We start from the raw sequence: 23,103 nt of genomic DNA on the forward strand, positions 1-23,103 counted from the left end.
ACTCCAAAGCTATCCCTCTTTTGGGAAGTTTTTAAAAAATCTGGCTTGCAGAAGCATAAAAGTCTTAGGGCGGATCTGCACCCATGTTTTTCAATGTTACGGAAGGATTAAGGAACGATAACGCCGATAGACACACTACGTCCTACTTTTTACGTTCATAATGCGTTATCACCTTGTCTTTTTATCGCTTAATTTTTTATCGTTTTATGCTGCTATATCGGTAAAACATTGCTCATATGCAGTGTTTAACTTTTTTTTACTGCATTCAGGCTCGTTCATTCATTCATTCATTCATTCATTCAATATCTACTTTGAACTTCAAAAAAGGGTTTTATTCCCGGGGTAGCTTACAATTATCATTATCCATTTTTTTAAAAAAGTATGACATTAAAAATAAATAAGTAACATTAACAACCCCCTGATCCCAGCTGTGTTAATTTATTGTATTGTATTGATCTTTATTACGGCCATTGGCCCATCACACAACAGTTTCCCATACCAACATAATGTACTTAAACCTCCAAATTTAAAACTGCCAAAAACTTACAAACAACAGACAAGAACCAAAGCAAAACAAAAAACAAAGGACCAACATCATACATTACATAAAATTTGTAACATAAATATCACCCTCTGCTTATAAATTAGTAAAAGACATCCATGGTGATATCACCTAATTACAACCTAAAACATAGATCATAGTTTAAAGGGATTATCCGAGCCGCACAGGAGTCCGTTTCTCTTCTTTAGGGATAGGACGCTGATCAAGAATCTGGCAACCATGAGTGATCTTAGGGGGTCATCATCATTTAATAGATATCTCAGTTTGGCTTCATTCGTATCATCGGCAATTCCCTTTAGATATTGAGCGAGAAACTTGCTCCTGGCCGATGAGTGAAGAGCACAGTCAAGAATTATGTGATGCAACGATTCCGGTACCCCACAATTACAATCACATAAGAGCGATATCTGTCCATTGGAGAATCTATTTCTCAGCACGTTCGATGGGAAGGTGTTGAATCTTGCCTTTACAAAGGCATATCTATGAGCCGAAGAAGTCAAGGAATTCAAATAGTTTGGGAGCCTTAAGAGGGGTAATAAACCAAGGTTTAGAGGTGAGCAGGTACCATTGCCCAAGATCATTTTCTGCTGCAAGTCCATCTCCTCTAGTTTACAGGTTACTGTTCTTTTAGCTGGGACTATATCCTGCTCTAGTAATTTGGATGGGGAGATTCCCATTGCCGTAATTTTCAGTTGTAAATTTTTTACCCATGGGCCCAGCTGTGTTAAAAAGTCAAGTTCTGAGAGACTAAAACTATTTAAAAAAAAAAAACACCATGGGAAAATCTGTGAAATGTTTTCTTGTTGGGTGCAAAAAATAAACAACAATGCGGCTGGTAATGGCAGGTGACAACCCCTCTTCCTCTCACCTGTGCCACTACAGTGCACACCTGGATGGAGCTGTGGTTGGGCAGGGTGTTGGAAAGGTGGAGGCTCCATAGAAGTACTGCCCAAGCCAATTTGGTACTCCCATGGGTGCCTCTGTCCCCACTGCTCATTCCACGCAAGATACAGCAATGGCGGCAATGGAAGGGCCATTCTGCAGCTCCATCCCATGGCCCCTGCTGCAAGGAAGGAGCCAGGCAGACACCACTGAGGAGAGCATTCCACAAGTAGGATGCCACCATTAAAAATGACCCACCTCATCTCAGGCAGCACCTTTGGTAGGAGGGCCTACCAAAGAAGACTGGCTGATGTGGGGGAAGCTAATTCTGGTACCGTTGCCCACAGCTCTGAAGGGAAGTGTCAACATTTTGAGTCAAGCCTGGAGATAGAACAGGAAGTGGGGCAGCTGCTCGCTGTTGAGACTCAGCCCCAAGATTACAGGGCCGATAGGTCAATTTGTGGAAGTGTTCAACTTGGAAACTGAAATCCATTGGCCAATTGCTTTGCCCTTACTTCATCTCATGCTCGTGGTGCTGTTACAAAAGCATTACAGTGGTACCTCGGGTTACAGACGCTTCAGGTTACAGACGCTTCAGGTTACAGACTCTGCTAATCCAGAAATAGTACCTTGGGTTAAGCACTTCAGGATGACAACAGAAATCGCGCGGCAGTGGGAGGCCCCATTAGCTAAAGTGGTACCTCAGGTTAAGAACTGTTTCAGGTTAAGAACAGACCTCCAGAAAGAATTAAGTTCTTAACCTGAGGTACCACTGTAGTGATGTTCAGCTGCCCTCCTAGTGAGACTCATCCCAGCTGCTCTGATTCTGTATGGCATTTCTGAAGCCAGGAAATACGAAACCTGCCAAGTCTGCAATTGATTTGTGCTCCATTCATAAAACAGTCCTCCCTCCCTCTCACAGCCACTCACCACATACCTTCCTGTGGGGGGAAAAAAAAAAAGATTTGGAAGAACCTGCCACATTCTGGCAAGCTTGGTTGCTACGGTGTGTTTCTGAGGGCCGAACTTCATGTGATGTTAATTGCATGAGAGGAACCCTTAAGGAATGTATTTGATGTAGTTAAGATGTAAATCAACAATCATAGCCCCCTATTTACATTTTTTTTTAAAAAAGTGCACATGAAATGCACTCACTCAATTAACACCAAGTCTGCCTTCTCCTTGGCTCTTCTTTTCCCAATCTAGAAACTGCTGGCTTTTTTTTTTTTTTAAAGAAAATGTTTATTTTTATTTCTGTCCTGCACCATCTGAAGAGATGCTGCTGGACTTCAGTTTCCATCACACCTGGACACACCTGGATGGAGGTCAGAGTCTAATAATATCTGGAGAGACCCAGCTTCCTCACCTTGGTGTTAAGCTTCAGACCAGCAGAAAAAAGGAAAGAAAAAGAGCGGTGGATGAAACAGACAAGGCCCTGTCTCTGAAAGGCCTTACAAGCAAAATACAGTGGTACCTCAGGTTAAGTACTTAATTCGTTCCAGAGGTCCGTACTTAACCTGAAACTGTTCTTAACCTGAAGCACCACTTTAGCTAATGGGGCCTCCTGCTGCCACCGTGCTGCGGGAGCGCGATTTCTGTTCTCATCCTGAAGCAAAGTTCTTAACCTGAAGCACTATTTCTGGGTTAGCGGAGTCTGTAACCTGAAGCGTATGTAACCTGAAGCGTATGTAACCTGAGGTACCACTGTAAAACAAATAAATGGAACTGGAGGACAAGTAGCTACAGAATGCTAAAATGTGGTTGCACGCCCAGCCGCAGAGCCCCACAACCTAACCACTGAATGGTAAATGAATGGTCATGACAACAGTCTGGGATTTAAAATGGCCACAACTTTATTGATTTCAGATGTAGAAAGCCTTGGCATATGCACTGGGCATGTATCCCCTCAGTCCCTGGGGGACTGAGGCATGACAGGGTCTATTTGGGGGAGGAACCATTGCAAAATGCAGGTGTACGCAAATGGCTGCCTAACGCTGAGGGAAGCTCTATGGCCCACTAGCCCTACGCACTTGGCTCTTTGGATTGAGACTTTCCTCCAGACCCCTCTCACTGGGTATCTTGTTAACGCCGCCACAGGGAATGGGGGTGGGGGAGTCACCATTTCATGACACCCCAATTGGATGAAAGACTATAGGATTCCGCCCAAGGCCTTAAACGCCAAAGTTGCTACTAGTGCTATGGGGAAGGCGAAACCTACAGAGCGGGGGAAATTCCTTCCCAGCCCCGAATACGACAACTGTCAATAGACCATAGCAAAGCCCACCTAGCTGAAAAGGAATGGTTAAAGCAAATAAATGGGACTGGAGGACAAGTAGCGATGGGATGCTAAAATGTAGATCCAAGCTTCTCCAATGACAGTTCTGAAGGATGGGTAGGTGCGACTCCCAGGTGATCTCACTGTTACAAATTAAGGATCACAACGTACTTGAAAAGCGGATGGCGTTTTGATCATCAATAAGTACTTTCAGGAAATTCCAGGGCTCCACATGCATCGAGGAAATGTGTAATAGACAGCATTATAGTAATGTTTCCGTCGGCAGTGATCAAAAGCAGCGACTTTTCTGAAAGTGTTAATGGAGGCGTCGATTACAAGGACGCTGCCTGAGAAGCGAAAGCCTTGGAATAAATATGAGCAGGGCTGGTGCTCTAATGTGGCACGGTGAGGCGCAGGCTTCAAGTCTGGTGGATCACAAAGGGCAGCAGACTGTGTTTCCTACCCCTGACTGCTGCCACCAGGCAAGTCATCAGGCGCCCGGTGCGAGGCCACAAATTGGTGCCCCCAAATGGCTCTTCTCAAATATGGATCTCCTCAATGTTGTGTCCCTTCGGCTCTGTGCCCTGTGCGGGGGGAACTGCCCGCACCATCCAAAATCTGGTGCTGCTGCTATAGCCACCGCCATGTTCAGCATTCAGCTGACTGTGGCTGCTATGAAAGCAAGGGCGTCCACCATAGCTGCTGCTGCTGCACACTCACCAACTCATTGACTGGGCATGGACCAATGTCTTCACTGGCATGGCAGCAGAGCCCACGTCTCCTTGCTCAGAGGACAGAGTCCTACCTCAGAGCGAGGCACTGTGGTTGAGGTGACCAAGGAGAGCGCTTGTGTTGCTGCAGCTTTGCCGTGGCAGTGGCAGACAGTGACAAACATTTCAAAACCTTTGCTAAACAGATAACTTAACAGTATTCGACACCGCTGCTATGACGTGGCAGCGGCATGGGGGGTTCCTGGAGGCCATCTCAGTTGCAATGAGGAAATGACCTTTCTGCAGATTGTGACAAGGGTGGCCTTGGATTGGTAGAGGCTAAGGAAAAAAGGAGGTGGAACAAGAACAAGACAGCCCTAGGTAGGGAGTAGGAGCAGCAGGTAAGGACATAGAATCATAGAATTGTAGAATCGGAAGGGACCATGAGAGTCACCTAGTGGTCCCTCCCAACTCTACAATTCGATGATTCTATGAAGCCCCTGCAATGCATGCATGCATGAGTGAGTGAATGAATAAAACTTTATTTGCATCAGCCGTCGGCCATAGCAAAAAAAAGCATTGCGATATACACAGAACAAAACAAAAGTCAGTTATATAAAACACAGTCCTGACTCAGGAATCAAATAGTGGACCTTATTCTGATTGCCCTAGCTAGAAGCCTTGCAACCTTTGCAGTCATCTGCTGCTCTTGATCTGCCAGGAGAAACGACACTATGGCAGTGGTTGGGCGACCCGGAATGGTCAACAAAAGAGCATGAATCTTTCGCCCAATGTGGGGCTTGAACCCACGGCCCTGAGATTAAGAGTCTCATACTCTACTAACTGAGCTATGCCTCAGAGCTTGAATAGGTAAGGTAGGCAGCATCAACTAAAACCTGTTGAACAGATACACTTTCTCCTAAGGCAAAGCTGCCATTAGATGCAGTCTGTAGTGTTGCATGGAATTGGGGTTCTGCCCCCACCCCCCAATATACATAATGTGACCTTCAGAGAACTGAAAGAGTAAAGCTGCTCATTCAAGACTTTAGGGGAATGTGGGCAGTGAAAAAAAGGACCAGGATGGTCCTTAATCAGCTCACAAACCAAGGGTGAGAAACTGCAGCTCAGAGCTCTTCCAGCCAGGATGTTTTTCAAAACACTGGTTGTTTTAACCAAGTCTCAAACAGAATGAATGCCTTGTCATGTCAGAAAAGGTTATGCTGCAAATATTGCAGAATGATTGATTAAAGTAAGACAGATTTATAGGTCACATCCTCTAATGGCAACAGAAGCATTCATTTAATTCTCTCGTAATAGGGTAAGGATATGTAACAGGAAGCCCTGTCCTTTACCAGCAATGCATCCTGGCAGAAGTTTCCTTCACAGCTAATTTAGGTCTGTAGCAGAGAAACAGGAGTGACAGGAAAAGGTACCTCAAGGAAGAAGCGCCAGCTATCCGGGCAGGTTTTGTGCCGCAGTCCTTGCTTTGAACTATGCTGCCCAGGTTGATTCTGCTAGCCTTTCGCCTGCCGCTAAGACTAGCAGCTCCTGCCAACCTAGCAGTTCGAAAGCACATCAAAGTGCAAGTAGATAAATAGGTACCACTCTGGCAGGAAGGTAAACGGCGTTTCCATGTGCTGCTCTGGTTTCACCAGAAGTGGCTTAGTCATGCTGACCACATGACCTGGAAAAACTGTCTATGGACAAACGTCGGCTCCCTCGGTCAGTAAAGCGAGATGAGCGCCGCAACCCCAGAGTCTTTCGTGACTGGACTTAACTGTCAGGGATCCTTTACTTTTACCTTTAGGACTAGTAGCAAAACAGCTCATGTGACTTGCAAGTGAGCCACCCTGCCAGGAGAAGAAAACAACTTCTGCAAGCACAGTGGAACTTTACCTCCCTCCCCTCTGTGCTCTCTGCACTTCTACAAAATCTTCTCCAGAGCAGATTTTTTTTTGGGGGTGGAGGTTCTTGGGGGACTCTGGGCAGCTTCCAACATATATAAAAACACAACAAAACATTTAACATTTAAAAACTTCCTTACACATCTGCCTTCAGGTGTCTTCTAAAGGTTATATAGTTACTTATCTCCTTGGTATTGGGGGGGGGGTCACATAACTCCATTCCCTTCAACATTTCTCCCATGAAAATAGGGACATCCTAAGGAAAAGCGAGACGCGGGTGGCTCTCTGGGTTAAACCACAGAGCCTAGGACTTGCTGATCAGAAGGTTGGCGGTTCGAATCCCCGCGACGGGGTGAGCTCCCGTTGCTTGGTCCCTGCTCCTGCCAACCTAGCAGTTCGAAAGCACGTCAAAGTGCAAGTAGATAAATAGGTACCGCTCCGGCGGGAAGGTAAACGGTGTTTCCGTGCGCTGCTCTGGTTTGCCAGAAGCAGCTTAGTCATGCTGGCCACATGACCCAGAAGCTGTACGCCGGCTCTCTCGGCCAATAAAGTGAGATGAGCGCCGCAACCCCAGAGTTGCCCATGACTGGACCTAATGGTCAGTGGTCCCTTTACCTTTACCTTTAAGAAAAGCATTCCAGGATCAAATCAGAAACTGGGACGGTTTCGGTAAATCCGGGACTGTCCCTGGAAAATAGGGACACTTGGAGTGTCTATGCTTGAAGCACTTGTTTCAAATGCACCATGATTTAATTGCATACAACTCTTTCTTCCAGGATTTTGTGTGTATGTCTCTCAAGTGACAAGCCAGGTGTCCTTGGAGGAATGAAACTTTCAAAAGCGCACTGTGAAATATTAACTTGGGGAGATACTCCACCTATGGCTTAAGAAAATGATAACAGACAAGATAGAAGAGGAAGTAGAGTCATATCTGCTGAGCAATGTTTAAGAATGTCGACTTACCAGATTCTGTTGACATAGCCAATAGAATTGCTGGAATTTCTGAGACATGAGGAGCTGAGCACTTCCCACGGCGCTCCGGATCTTACCTAGAACTGAACAGGCAAGGTGGTTATCTTTAGTATGGGTTTGAAGCAAAAACAAAACAAAACAAGGCACCAATTCTTTTGTGTTAACAAAAATGTTAAGCTGGGAAATCCTGTCATTGAGAACTTTTCTTCTTAAACCCTGTTCAAGGAAGATAGAAACCCAGAGATCCTATTGTAACTTGCATTTATTTTGTCAAAATCTTAAAGAGGAATTGCCCTGGGGATGGTGGGGTGGGGGGAAGGAAATGAAATTATTTTCTCCATTGGTAAAAAATAGAGTGAAATCACACTTGCAAGGTTGGGTAGGGTTGTGGTTTTTTTTGCTAGATATTGGTTTGATTTCTGCACTAGGTGAATTGCTATCCTTTGCTCACTCATCTGTTTACAGAGGATCTGCAGGCAGTGGCAGCTGATGCCCAATGGACTTGGTGGGACTGCTAGGAGGTCACAGAGGCATGGCGAATGAGAAGTCACAGAGGTCTTACAACATGCTCAGCAAAGCAAATAAGCTTCATTTTTGGGGTCTTTTTAAGAAATGGTTACACTCTGTTCTAGGATCCAAGGTGAATTTTGAAAACTCAGCACATGTTTTTGCATGTGCAAGTCAGTTGTTGCTAAGTGCCCTTGAAATAAATGAGACTTATAAAGTATGAATAGCTCCCATTACATTGTTCTTAACATTACTTGGAATGTGAATTCCACTGTTTTCAGTAGAGCTTACTCCCAAGTAAGTGTGTGTAAGATTTTTAAGCCATGACTAACGTTTGCTGGATTTTGCCTACATGGTGTGAGTTTCCTTATGGAAACGGCAGAATACATACAGGTCTCAGATATGTGAACAAATAAATACATGTATTTAAAAAGTGGCTGATAGACAAGCTTGCTGAATCCGAACACTCTGAATTTGGGTTGGTTCATTGCTTATTTCAACTCAACAATGTTGACACAGGGAAAGGCTGCTTCATTTGTGAGGACTTACAGGCTCAGCCATTTACCCTTGCTTAATTTCATTAACTTGAAAGGTGTAGGATTGCAGCCATAGTCACCAATGTTGTTGTTTTTTAATTAAAATATTGCTCGGTGAAATGTGTTAGCATTTGACCCAGCTTAATGAACAGAATGAGGAGAAATTAGCTGAAGAGGAAGGAAATGGAAGAAGAGGACGGAAGGGAAGGTGCTAAAATAGCAGATGGATTATTATAACACATATTGCTATTGCTATTGCTTTTTTTTTTTTTTAGTTACTTAATGCTGTTGAGTTAAATAAATATCCCCAAGTGGGGATTCATTAATGGACATTGATTTCTGCTTTCTTGTGCGTAAACATAGTTTATTCTGGTTTCCAAGCAGCCTCGTCCTGAAAACACAGGACGAGCTTAAAGCAAGCATTATAAACATGTCAGTCGCATTGAAAGTTTAAGGAGAGTTAATCCAGTCAACAGAGGTATCTCTCTCTCTGTGTGTTTTGAATAAAACACAGACATAGGTCCCTTCAAGTACACTAGGAACTTTACTATCAGGAATTATCATGCCTGGGTCATGACAATCTGCCGCAAATAGTCCATTTCATTGATTCTCTCCCCTCTACGCAATTACTATGGCACCAAGTGGGGAGAAGCCCATTATCCATATTCCCAGTACATCCCTTTGGCTGACCCTGCAGCCATCTCCCCATGTATTGGGGGTTGAATGTCTGTAATGGGGGTTCTCCTCTACTTGAGTAGGCTCCAAGTGTGACACAGAACCCTGATTTTTCAAGCTATTATTTGCTGCTGCTGCTTCTTCTTTTGCTAATGCTTCAAGCAGTGGTGGAGCTGCAGTCAAAGGAGCCCAGTGGCATTTCGATTAGCCACAGAACAATCCAATAGGAATGAGTCTATAGCATGATTCTGGGGGGCAAATGATGCCTGCCCCCACTGGCCAGTAGGGAAGGAAATCAGTCCAGTTCACATTTATGGGCAAATCTACTGAATTCTCACTTTCCGAGACAATTCGAGAATCAAAATACAGTCATCCCTTGTTCTGAATTTTGCAATGTGGTTCTACATCCAAGTAATGTGCACAGGAGAACTGTGCACAATAATTCATATGTTGGTGAAAATAAGTGCACAAAATGCATTTTGTTAGGGGGAATTGATTTGTAAAAGGTGCACATGCATCAAAATTGCAAACAAAGGTATGTATGTTAGCAGACCTGCATGCTAAAATGCTGCTGAATTATCAGAAGGCTTTGGCAATTTTGTTTTAAATCACACATAGATTTGGAAATGTGAGCAACTGAATGTAGGAGTGAAAAAAATGGAAGGAAAATGACATTGATTAATTTGGACATGCCTACGAGCCAGTGAGGGCAGCTATCTCTCTCCCTGGGAACAATTGAACGTCATGGCATAGGATGCCTTAGCAGAACACAAAAAATGAACTACTGTTCACTGTGACTGTGCAGCAGCTACACTCCTCCCTGGTCTACTTTTACTCCTGTGCCACACTTTGCAGGTTGTCTGACCCCAGGCTTGTGGCTAAGCTCTCTCCTTGCAAACCACAAACTCAAGCCAAGAGCAAACTGTACACTATGAACCAGACCATACAAAGTAGGCCCCAAAGTTGAACCAATGAAATTCATCACAACAGATTACATGGGTACACATAACTGGACACACCGCAAAGTGGCAGTCAAACTTTAGGCTGGCAGCTTTAAAGAATGGTGCAGCAGTCGGAAAGGATAGTGGAGTCAAATCAAAGGATTATTTTTCTTTACTGGTATTATGAATGAAGAGAACTTGACTCAAGAACAAAGAAAGTGGATTCTCAAGCAGTAGACCAACTTTTAGGCCACCCTGAAGTGTTGTTTCCATTAGGATGTTCCAAGGGAAACACCTGAGGGCCGCCTTGACTGCAACTCTGACACTGTTTCACATGCCAGCAAACTTCTTTTTTCTTTAAAAAAATGGGGAGTGGGGAAAGGCTCAAACCCTCTGCTAAAAGTAAAGGTGAAGGGACCCCTGACCATTAGGTGCAGTTGCGGATGACTCTGGGGTTGTGGCACTCATCTCGCTTTATTGGCTGAGGGAGCCGGTGTACAGCTTCCGGGTCATGTGGCCAGCATGACTAAGCCACTTCTGGCGATCCAGAGCAGCGCACAGAAACGCTGTTTACCTTCCCACCGAAGCGGTACCTATTTATCTACTTGCACTTTGATGTGCTTTCAAACTGCTAGGTTGGCAGGAGCAGGGACCTCACCCCGTCGCGGGGATTCAAACCGCTGATCTTCTGATCGGCAAGCCCTAGGCTCTGTGGTTTAACCCACAGCTCCACCCGCATCCCTCGTAAACCTTCTGCTACCTCATATTAAATAATGATGAGTTTCCACCTAAAAAGATAATGGATGCTAGACGACTGCTAAAGAATGCCCCAGTCTTTGGGGTGCCTTTTCAATCTGCCCTCATAAATCAACAATGAAAGTCTGGGATGAATAGTCCATGCCAGCTTTTGTTGCAGCAGGCATTTTGAACTGTACCTGGAGTTCGGGGGCGGGGAGTGGAGCTGCTTGAAAACTGGTCAGATATGCCCTGAGTGGCCAGTTTCAGTCAGCCATCCATCTTGTTGCTGCATCTCGAGAGTAATGAGAACCTCAGTGACTTCAGTTGGATGGGAGCAAGTTCCAATCAAGGTATAAATTGATTGCGGATCTTGTTGCATGGGAGGGCCATATTGGCAGAAGTAGAGCACACTGAGACCAGCTGAGAATGCCCATTTTAAAATGAGCTAAGCACTGATGTTAGCTGATGGCACTGATGTTAGCTCTTCACATTTCAGAGACTGGTTAAAGTGACAGGGCAGGGGAGGGAACAGACTGAAATCTATATCTAAGTCTTGCAGGCCGCTTTTTAAATTTCACTTTGAGTGATTCCTTGTCTGTTCAAGCAATTGAGACACTACCTGGGTAACAAACGGCTCACAGAATGAATCTCGCTTTATGCCTAGGATGCTTGAGGAATTGGATTTTTCTGAATTCTGATAGAACTGACCTGCTGTAAAATGTGCAGATTGAAATGGATGGTATCCAATGTTAGTCATATTCAGAGTAGATCCATTTAAATCAATGAACTTTAGTAACTCAAGCCCGTTTATTTCAATGGGTTTAATCTGAGTTTAACCGTATTGGATATCACACAATGTAATCATTCTTCAAATTTTGTATTTCTCCAGATTTCGCGATACAGTTCTCAACTATAAAAACAAAAGTACCAAAATGCATTAAAATGTGTATTTTAGGATAAAATGCATGTAGAAATTTGTATAGTGAGATAAACTATGATGCTAAACAGAATTCTGACATTTTAGCTTTATGTTCTAATTGATTTTCTGTTATTGTTTTCTAAAGTATCTCCGTTGTAGAAGTGGGTTCTTAAGATATATTTGATTTAAATTCACTGATGGATCTGACTAATTTAAAAAGAGAATTTATTAAATAAATCTCCTTTAGTAAAGTAAAATCACGCACACACACACACACACACACACACACTGAAAATCCTGCCTCAGTTTTATTGATAGCTATCATAAATATATGTATTGGTCAGGTTTTTCAATTCCAGACCACACATTTTCAGTCTAGCTAAATTAGAAAATGAATGGCCAAACAACTTATAAAGTGCACTTTGCAAAGTGTGCAGTGTGCTTCTACCCTTTCTATCACAGAAGAGCATCAGGTGCCTTCAGAGGCGCCGACTTGGGCCCCAGATTATGGGTCCCCAGAGGTGTGCGACATGATGTGATGTCATGATGTCACGTTGTGTCGTAATGACATGATGCCACATTGTGTGTGCCCTAGCGGTGTCTGGGGACCCCGGAAGTCACACCTGAGGCCCCAAAAGGCCTCAGACGTGAATTCTGGTGCTATGTGAGGCACTGGAAGTCACACCGGAGGCCTCAGACACCATTTCTGAGGCCTTGCAAGGCCTTGGACACCATTGGGGGGCATTGGAAGCCTCCACGGTGTGGGTGCTCGAGCCCCCAGGGCCTCCTATAGTTGGGGCCAGTGGGTGCCTTATTCCTGACCCAACCACACTCCTGCTTCTTGATGCTGCTGTCACTAAGCTGCTTAAGAAGGCCATATTCCCCGGAGCCTGTTTTGTCTGTTTGTTTATAGGGGGAAATTAAGGTAATCTATATTCCACCATGCTATTGCTATAGACCAAAAGAAAGGTAGGCACAAGAAAGGCAGGCAGGATTGTGCCCACTGGTTCCACTCCCAACCTGTGGAGTTAGGCGTACATACAACTGTACACCCAGACTTCCCAGTCACACAAGGGCTCCATTCAGGCCTTCAAGAACCAAGCTAGAATCACAACCTTTGCCCTTTCTACCTGTGCTTGCAGTATACATCATGAGAACAGGGCCAAAATGACTGTTAAAAATAGTCATGAAGTTATCTGTCCCTATTATCCATGCTAGCCATTGAAAGTTCTCTAAGCAGTATGCCCCTGGTTTTCAGCCACCCAGGGACAAAGAGCAAATGGTGGCCTGTAAATTTATCAGAGGCACCTGACAGCTCATTACCAGGTGCAAAAAGTGTACTAGGGCCAAATGTGTTCTTTGGTCTGATCTAGCAAAGTATGACCTGAGATTGCTGGCTTATACATATGAATTGTTTCTGCTCTGAGGTGGCCACTGGCTCTGCTTGGCACATCCCATTTGGAACCCACACATTCTCAGCAAAACCCATAAGATTTATCCTCCAACCTGCCAGTCAAACTTGATACCTCCCTTTGCTGTCTCCTGCAGGCATTTATGGTGGGGTGATCAGAGAATAAGAATAAGAAGAAGAATAAGAAGAAGAAGAAGAAGAGGAGGAGGAGGAGGAGGAGTTTGGATTTGATATCCCACTTTATCACTACCGAAAGGAGTCTCAAAGCGGCTCACATTCTCCTTTCCCTTCCTCCCCCACAACAAACACTCTATGAGGCGAGTGAGGTTGAGAGACTTCAAAGAGGTGTGACTAGCCCAAGGTCACCCAGCAGCTGCATGTGGAGGAGCGGAGACGCGAACCCGGTTCCCCAGATTACGAGTCTACCGCTCTTAACCACTACACCACACTGGCTCTCCAGAGGCAGTGTCTTGGGAGCGGGGGAACTGGGAAGACTGTTTTGTCCTCCTCGCTTCTATCAGGTTGATTATTCTGTCCACAGCAAAAGCTGCCTTGCATGTCCAGCTACCCAGGGAATCAGAAGCAAAAACTACAGCCCAAATGAGTTAGATCATGACACAGTATACCTGCGAGGCAAACTCCTAGGGTCTGTTTTCAATAGCTTTGCAAACTCCTTGAAACAGCACATTCACAATCAAAAGAGGACTGACTATGCTGCGGGTGTATAATATCTGGTGATACTTGGACACGAGTGGAGCTTTAGAATCTCACTGCCATCGTGTTTGCTCAAATCTGCATTCACAGGAAGCAGCCTTGCCTTTCAAACCGCATGTCTACTTTGGCTAAACCTTTATTGGTAGGCATAAATCACAGAAGATAAACAGCATAAACGTATTATGCCATCAATATTGTCTGGTTGTATCTTGGAGAAGATCTACTCAGGCTACATTAATATACAGAGATGGACAAGCACTCACACGTTAAATATACAGACTTTCCTGTAAAGCCTACTGGAAGCAGTATTTCACCATAGAAAGTAGTAGCACCTGAATGGTTGCCTTGAGCCAAAACGACTTGCGCTCATCAAGGAGTGTTCATGTCATGTATGTCGATCAAGATGCATTTCAAGCTGTGACAAATCCCAGAGTCTGTCACAGCAAAGGACAATAAAGAGACCACGATAAATCTGTTAGCCTTTAAGGTGCCACAGGACCCTTTGTTATTTCAGGCTGCGATATCACGACGCCCTCTTGAGTGTGCGCTTATCAACCCATGAAGGCGCAAAAGTGCCAGATGGTATGTGATGAAAAACCAGGAGAATAGAGCTTTTCATCGGGAAGATTCAAACAAGCCCCAAAGCAAGCGTAACTCTTTCTCCACACATATCTGTCCTCCATTTCTTTTAAGAAGGCTTCCTTCTGAGGAAGCCCCGTGGGAAATAAGTAGGTATGCAGAAGCTTGAACTGCAAAAGGGAATTATTTGGTTATATTGTTACATGCCATGGCTGTTGGTGACCATTGGGGCTAAAGGCAGGGAAACCAACCTACGTTGCAGTGGGAAGGCAAACGGCATTTCCATGCGCTCTGGTACTTGTCACAGTGTCCTGTTGAGCCAGAAGTGGTTTAGTCCTGCTGGCCACATGACTCGGAAAGCGGTCTGTGGACAAACACTGGCTCCCTCAGCCTGAAGTGAGATGAGTGCAGCAACCCCATAGTTGCCTTTGACTGGACTTAACCGTCCAGGGGTCCTTTACCTTACGTACATTATATGATTCCTGGTGTCATTTTACAGGGGATGAGTGGCGGTGAACAAGTCTGTTTGAAGTAACCCCTCCATCCTTCCCCACACTGATGCTGTGTCCCAACACAGGACACAACCTGGCTTCATTTCGAAAGAGGCACCCCTTCCCCCTCCCAGTTGGTTGTTTTTAAAATAATAATAATAATAATAAAGTGTTACTCTTGTTATACAGCGTCATGAAGCGTTTCCTTGCTGTTTCCAGAATAAAATGCTTTTTACCATTGGTGGCAATATTCTGTGGACCCCTGTTGTCAACCGAATAAAAGACAATAGGTGGTAATAGACTGTAAACAAAGAGGCTGAGCTTGGTAATATAATGCAGTCTGCAAAGCAATTCCCCTTCTTCCTATTGAGGATGGATAATATAATAATAATTTATTATTTGTACCCCGCCCATCTGGCTGGGTTTCCCCAGCCACTCTGGGCGGCTTCCATAGAAACCAAAAATACACTAAAATATCACAGATTAAAAACTTCCCTGAACAGGGCTGTCTTAAGATGTCTTCTGAATGTCAGGTAGTTATTTATCGCTTTGACATCTGATGGGAGGGCGTTCCACAGGGCAGGCGCCACTACCGAGAAGGCCCTCTGCCTGGTTCCCTGTAGCTTTGCTTCTCGCAATGAGGGAACCGCCAGAAGGCCCTCGGCGCTGGACCTCAGCATCCGGGCAGAACGATGGGGGTGGAGATGCTCCTTCAGGTATACTGGGCCGAGGCCGTTTAGGGCTTTAAAGGTCAACACCAGCACTTTGAATTGTGCTCGGAAACGTACTGGGAGCCAATGTAGGTCTTTCAAGACCGGTGTTATGTGGTCTCGGCGGCCGCCCCCAGTAACCAGTCTAGCTGCCGCATTCTGGATTAGTTGTAGTTTCCGAGTCACCTTCAAAGGTAGCCCCACGTAGAGCGCATTGCCTTGATCAGCACTGGAAATGCCCCGTAAACCCAAGCACGGCATCTATGCTTATATAATGTGATTTGTTTCATATTTTTCATGAACAGAATCAGTGCCACACTAAGATTGCTTAAGCCCATAGCAATGCAACAGCCACCTTCCCAACACCAGCATCCCTGTTGCTTACCTGGGTGGGGATGGGATAGGGCCTAGCAGTGGAAGGGGGGTGCACAGGCACACTGGCAGGGTCACGGGATTGGCTGCACCAATATGCCTATGTGGCCCCCACATTGCCGCCACCCTGCCCCACCCTAGACACATCCAGGTAAGCAGCAGTGACACCAGTGTCAGGAGGGTGGCTCGGTCCCACCAGTTGCACTGCTATGGGGTTCAAGCAAGCATAGTGTGGCACCAATGATGCTTGTGAAAATATGGAACAAATCACACTGGGTGGACAATATTTATACTGAATCCTGATTACCATCCAAAGTGGAAACACGGAATAAGCCCTCAAAAGATTCTGAACTTTGGACGTGGGAATTTAAAAATGCAATGCAGTTGGGATTTCTTTCTTTTATCTTCCCTGTATCTGAACATAACATAACATAACATAACATAACATAACATAACATAACATAACATAACATAACAACATAACAACATAACATAACATAACATAATAATAGTATAATATAACTTTTAAAAAGTTAGCTGTAAAGTTATAGAAAATTCTGAGAATTCATGGGCCATGTTCTGTTTCTTCCTTTCCTTCAAATTTCAATAAATTGTATTTTATGTTTCTGTGGGATCAAATGTGAATTCTCCTTCATATTTGGAAATCACAGACTACGGGGAATATATGTGTGTGAGCTTTTCTATGTAGATAACTCAATAGGTTTTAACTTCTATAGTCCCAGGAGACATATAACATATAGAAGCAAAATCCCAAAGGTGCATCATACGCAGTGCAAATAATCAAGAGGTCAGCATGCTATCAAACAACAACTTTCCTTAGAAACTTCTTCCTTTTACTACTACTACTACAAAATAAAGTTATAGGTCTCTGATTTAATAAGAAGGGTTGGGTTTTATCAGATTTACCCGAGTGATCACAGCAATAATATAAACATTAAAGAAGCACTAGACAGTTTCAGAAGTACCCTAAAAGAAAATACAAAATATGGCTATGGTCTTACTTTCTTCAGAAAGATCGTTTTCTTCTGCTTCTCTCTCCATCTCTTTACACCACCCTTCCATCCTCTTGGTCTCAGTATGTAGCAACTTCATAAACCAAGATCCATCTCGTCGACATGGAGACATGCGCCCTGTTTCAACTGTCTCAATGGCTGGTTCCAACCAAGGTTCAGGTGGTGGGAGGTTGGAGGTGTCTACTTGGGTCCTATAATCTTCTCTGTAACTAAACAGCCCCTGTGTCCGTACAGTTCTTACCGCACCATATTGAGTAGGGGTGCTGGGTTCTGAATGCCGCTGGAAAGAGCCACCAAACTGAAGTCCCTTGTCCTCCATTGTTATGTGTCCTGGAAAGCCTTCGAGTTCCAGGTCAGCCTGAACCGCTGTTGTTACACTATTTGAGCGCTTAAACCGCCCATGCCTGGAGAGGAATGGAAAACAGCACATGGATCCACATATTGCCCAAAATACGTTTCCCCCCGATAAAATCACAATATCTCAACTCTGCAGCCATTCAGAATCTTTTATCATTACTGTTCAGAAATATTAATAGAAAACAAACATGGTTATTTGAATGAAGCAAGTGAATGAAGCATACTCTACATAGGACACAATGGGACTATTGATCAGAAGAACGATACTAATGAAAATCATTCAAGCCACCTTTGGAAGCAAACATTGATTTGTTCCCACAGTAGAAAACAAAGCACCTCATTTGTAAGTGAACTGGAGAGAACGGTCTGCAAATGCCGCAGTGACTCAGATTATCACTAAACCAAATAACAGCAAATAGATGAATGACCAATCTTAAGGTCTAAAACAGGGGTCGGCAAGCTTTTTTGGGGGTGGGCCGGTTCACCACACCACAAACCTCCTGTTGGGCTGGAGTGTGTGTGTGTGCGTGCGCGCATGCACACATGCGCATATGGCAGAGGGGGCTTCTCTCTTCCCCAGCCCCTTTTGTCTCACTGCTCACCTAGGGAGCTTCCAAGAGGCAGAGGCTGGCGGCGGTGGCGGAACGAGCAGCCCAAAAGTGCTGCTTTCGGGCTGCTTGTTCCTCCTCTGCTGATGACGACAGCCTCTACCGCTTGCAAGGGCAGGCACAGGAGCCACGCTTGGCAGAGCGGTGGCAGCATGAGCAGTGGTGGCAAACAGCTTGCTCCGATGAGGGGCTGCTGGAAATGCACTTGGCCAGCTCAACTCAGCCCCTTCCTCCTCTCGGCCACGCACAGCCGTTGCTTGCCCATTGGCCAGGGCCTCAAACCTTAGCAGGCGATTGGCCGAAAATTTGCTGCACCAGGAGGAGGGAGGGAGGAGGTTCCACCTCGGTGAGGAAGAGGGGGAAAAATGTCGGCGGGAAAAAAATGGCGCCCGCGCCACGAAAAGGAACCACTACGGAATCCCCACGCCGATCCATGGAACAGGCCATGGGCTCATGGGCTAGAACCGGCCCATGGGCCTTAAGTTGCCGACCTCTGGTCTAAAATATGTAAATATTCCCTGTTTGGCTTGATTTTTTATTTTTATTTTTAAGGCAAGGCTTAAAGGTATTTCTTTGCCAATCGGCTTTTGGATAAGCCAAACTGGAGTAGCTATCATCCAATGAGACGGCTAGCAGTGATGTTCTATGTGGTTGTATAACATGCTGCTTGTTTGGTTTTATTAAACAAATTTGTATTGATTTTCATTGTGTAGGTAGTAATACTTTGGTGTGTTTTTTAATGTGACTTTTTAAAACAGTAAGCTGCTTTGGGAGAAATAAATAAATAGAATAGATATTAATTGTGGGGCAAGGTTGCTCATAGCTATTATTAAATGATTTCTAATAATGGTAAAATGTTCACATGTAAACACACCAAATACATGCACATACATGGCACATGTTTTCTTGAAGACTCACACCACATTATATCATGCACACACACACACACACACACACACACATTGTGCCTTTACTTGACATACCGTTTATCATCTTCCACTTGCACTCCTACTGAGTGGTATTCCCGTAGGCCTCTGCTCTCGGTATCTGAATCAGTTGCTGTTTCCACCTAGTTCAACACAAAAGATAAATCTGCAGAAGTGAACATTGAAAACCTGGAATTATTACTACCTCGTGGATTTAAACTAACATTACATTTCTCTCTTTACGAGTAGCAATCCAGGCCCAAACATGTCTACGAATGGATCATACACACTGATTGCAGCACAGGTTATCTGCAAGGAGGTGTATTTGAGATCACAGGATGGGGGGGGGGAATCTCATGGAGTGAAATATTTCAAATAGTGTGCTGTTGTATATTGCAAAACTGCGAGGAACAACTATGGCTCTGTTTTGTCATTCTTCCCGCATACTTTGGAAACCATGTTGAATGAACACATGGAGTCGCATTGTGCTTGACATCCCTCTTCTCGACCACCAGAGATTCAAAGGCTCCTTATGTGTAGTCTTGTAGTACGTGATCAAAACTGAACTTTTAATTCAGGGTGGATGGATTAGTTTATTTCCAGTCTATGCCAATTTTGTATGTGGTTATTCATAGGTCTGTCCTGTTTGTGCATTAATCAAAATCCGCATGAAAATTCGTGTTTAAAACTATGCAATTAGATATGTATTTCATCACACATCATTCACTTGCACGTATATTTTATCTGAATGTGCACATTTCTAAATGGATTTTATGTTAAAACATCCAATTTAAACATTTTTGGAACTGAGAATTGTACTGCAAAACTTCACAAAATCTGAAGGAGAGTAAACCTTTCAGTCTGCACATTGGACAGGGAGGGGCAGATCAGAGCAGTTAGTAATGAAATTCTCAGAAACTGAATTCTTCAAGCATACTTTAGTTAAGTTAGATTTTAAAAGTTCTGAATGTTACATTCTCAGTGCCAGAAAAATCAATACAAGAGGCATATATCTTGCTCCAAGTTATCGTTCTATGCAGCTTGCCAGTGCTGACACTCTCTAAATACCCCAGCGATTACTTCCATGTTTTAATACCTTTCATTTTCTTGCCATGCCTAGAAGCAGAAACCATTGCCAAATGAGGATTTTCTATGCAATTTGGCAAGCTAAACATTTTAGTGCTAAGTGCACAAAAATAAATCTGGGCAGTGGAAGGGACCCTCTCCCCATATATATACATATACATATATATATATATATATATATATATGGTGAGCTTTTAGTGTTCAGGTGGGGAGAAGTTTACCTGTATGCCTGTAAAATTCAGGAAATGGACAGTAATGGGCACTTTACATAATTAAGCTTGCAATAAAACAAATATTTCTGCTACTACTAATAGATATAGCACTGGAATGCTTCACCTCATTATTATGATTATTAGTAGTAATATACTGCCCTTTGTCATAATAATACCCAGGGCTTATGTAAGCACGCTTCCTAGATATTTCCCTGGACGCAGGGTGCCCTAGTAATTTGAGAGGCTGCTGTCTAAATTGGATTTCGTTCCCAACCCACCCCCACCCCTTACACTCTCTATCATTGCATCAAAGGCTGTCTTTAAGCCTCCAAATGTTATGTACAGAGAAACATCTTTGCACTCTGGAATGTGTTGTAAGTATGGAAAGACAAGCCAGTGATCTGCAGTAGAGTAGACTGGTCCTTTCAAGGCTGAGGCCTTGATTTCTTGCCAGGAAATAACTTGTTAGTTGCAGGGATGGAATGTATCCTCTGCACATGAACTTTACAAAGGAGGAGGGATAGGTAGCTGAATTGTAAGGCATCCAGGGGAGAAGCATGTCAGACTTCCACTTCCTTTGCTTTATATGCACATTTTCCAGGCCACACAGACCTACCAAGGTTAAGAGATCTGCTAGTAAATGCAGGGCTGGATGTGATAGTCACTGCTGACAGTGCAGAGCAGATTCTTGTCTCCCTAACCCTGCTGGTTCCATGCTGTTTCCACACATACGCCATGTGTGTTATGGTGTCATTGCATTTGTTAATTGTTTAATGCCACATCCCACAGTGCCATTTTATGATTTCTAATATTTAGGAACAGGAAATCGACATCAGTAGCATAATCCGAGCTATAGAACGAATGCTAATTATTTGATAAATCTATCGGTGGTAGCTATAGGAGCCGAAGGTTTATTAGATTCTTTTTTTGTAATCTCTTACTGAAAACAGATCACAAGGATTTGAAGTTCAAGGGAAAATGGGAAAATGGCAGTGATAAAGGAAGTAACAACACATTTCCCCCCCCAACACAGTTTGCTGCTGTCTATTACTATTAGCACTGAAGATTATCAACAGAGTTATTTAACACCATGAAGGCAGGGAAAATATGCTATGAATTGTCAGACTGTTTTTAGAAAGGTGAGGGTGCCATAAAAACAGCTTCTGTGCATTGTTGGTGGAGTTATAATACTATATCTGTTCACTGTGAATATTATTAAAAGGAGTTCATTAAATGACAGTGTGTAATTCATCACTGAAACCTCTGGAAATTTTGCTTGCTTCCTAGAAAAATATCCTGAAAGTATGGTTGACCACAACAACAACTAAAACAAAAAAATGATAGCATATATATTTATTTGTTTTGTAACACCTTCCTTAAGAAACGATGTCCAGCAAATATTTGATCCTTACAAATACAGTGGTACCTCTGGATGAGAATGGGATCCGTTCTGGAGCCCCATTCGCATCCTGAAGTGAATGCAACCCACGATTCGCCGCTTCCGTGCTCCGTTAGTTCCGGGTCACGGTGGAGCACAACCCAAAAATGCTCAACCTGAAGCGTAGTCATCCCGAGGTATGACTGTAACTTGAGTTTCATACTGAAGACCTCACGTTTTTGCCATCTAAACCAGTATTCCTTGACCTTTTAGAGTGTGAAAGGCAACCAAATTAATGACCGTATATGCTCGAGTATAAGCTGACTTTTTCAGCACATTTTTAATGCTGAAAAAGCCCCCCCCAGCTTATACTCGAGTGAGGGTCCCTGTCGGCAGTGGCGGAGGAGGAACGAGCAGCCCGAAAGCAGCCCTTTCAGACTGCTTGTTCTTCTTCTGCCACTACTGCCACCAGCCTCTGCCTCTCGGCACCACCCTAGGTAGGCAGGAGGAAGGGAGGAGCTGGGGGGAGAGAGAAGCCCCCTCTGCTGTGTGTGCATGCGCGCGCACACACACACTCACTCACTCCAGCCCACCAGGAGGTTTGTGGTGTGGTGAACCAGCTTATACTCGGGTCAATAAGTTTCCCGAATTTTTTGAGGTAAAATTAGGTGCCTCGGCTTATATTTGGGTCGGCTTATACTTGAGTATATACGGTAACAAATTCACTAATTAGTTAACATTTAAAAAAAACCTACAAGAAGATGTAAAGGATGGCAATATTTTCTCAATCTTCTTAAGAAAACTGACTGTATACTATTAGAATGGGTCTTTGGGGGCAAACATTTATCCTCTCCAAAGTTAACGTGTTATCCATATTCAGTGGCGTAGCGTGGGTTGTCAGCACCCGGGGCAAGGCAAGTAATTTGCGCCCCCTAACCCGTGGATTTGCGCCCCCTAACCCATGGATTTGCCCTAACCCCAGATGTTGCGCCCGGTGCGGCCGGCCCCCCTGCACCCCCCACGCTACGCCACTGTCCATATTATTACTTAAGCCTATATTTTACTGGCAATGAGATGATTAAAAAGAACATGAAAGTGTATGTTTTAGATATTCATTTGATAGCCAACACCTTGTAGATGTGAGAATAATAGTGAGACCTCTCAACCTGCAAAGTTCCGGCAGTGATCTGGGTTAGACAGTAATGTTGAAAACAGAACCTTGGTATCTTCTTAACTAAATTTAGACCAGCATAGCCCTTTTCATTGATCTTTCTGCTACCCAGCTGTCAGGGAACTGCCATCGGAACAAGAGGAGGAGGCGAGGCTCCACAGCGATGCTGGAGAGGGGCCAAGCAGGGAGAGAGGCAGGTCTCCGGCTGGGGAAGAAAATCAGCGCAACACCAGGGATAGAGGGGGGCCGATGGGGGAAGCAGAGAGGAGGCTCCAGGACTCTTCGCAGGAGACCAGCGAGGAGAGCACAGGTCCTCCGCTGCCCACACCCACCCTGCGCAGAAGACTTCCGCGCAGGGAAAGTAGGCGGCGACTTGGCATCAAAAAACTTCTTTGCTGGAAGAGGTTCAAGAAACGCCCACTGACGGATTCTG

General features: G+C 44.3%; 1 protein-coding gene across 12 annotated transcripts in view; it reads right to left on the bottom strand.

Annotated features, from left to right (window-relative positions):
- DLGAP2 (DLG associated protein 2) overlaps positions 1-23,103 on the bottom strand; it is a 406,771-nt gene that overhangs the window by 11,333 nt on the left and 372,335 nt on the right. For all 12 annotated transcript variants that reach the window (XM_083607163.1, XM_083607164.1, XM_083607158.1 and 9 more), the window contains 3 exons: positions 18,881-18,966; positions 16,921-17,336; positions 7,297-7,388 (listed from right to left, as the gene is read on the bottom strand). In XM_083607163.1, coding sequence (XP_083463289.1) covers positions 7,297-7,388; positions 16,921-17,336; positions 18,881-18,966 — 594 coding nt within the window. The remainder of the gene's footprint in view (positions 1-7,296; positions 7,389-16,920; positions 17,337-18,880; positions 18,967-23,103) is intronic.

The sequence above is a fragment of the Podarcis filfolensis genome, assembly GCF_964270895.1.
Source record: "Podarcis filfolensis genome assembly, chromosome: 3".
Lineage (NCBI taxonomy): Eukaryota > Metazoa > Chordata > Lepidosauria > Squamata > Lacertidae > Podarcis > Podarcis filfolensis.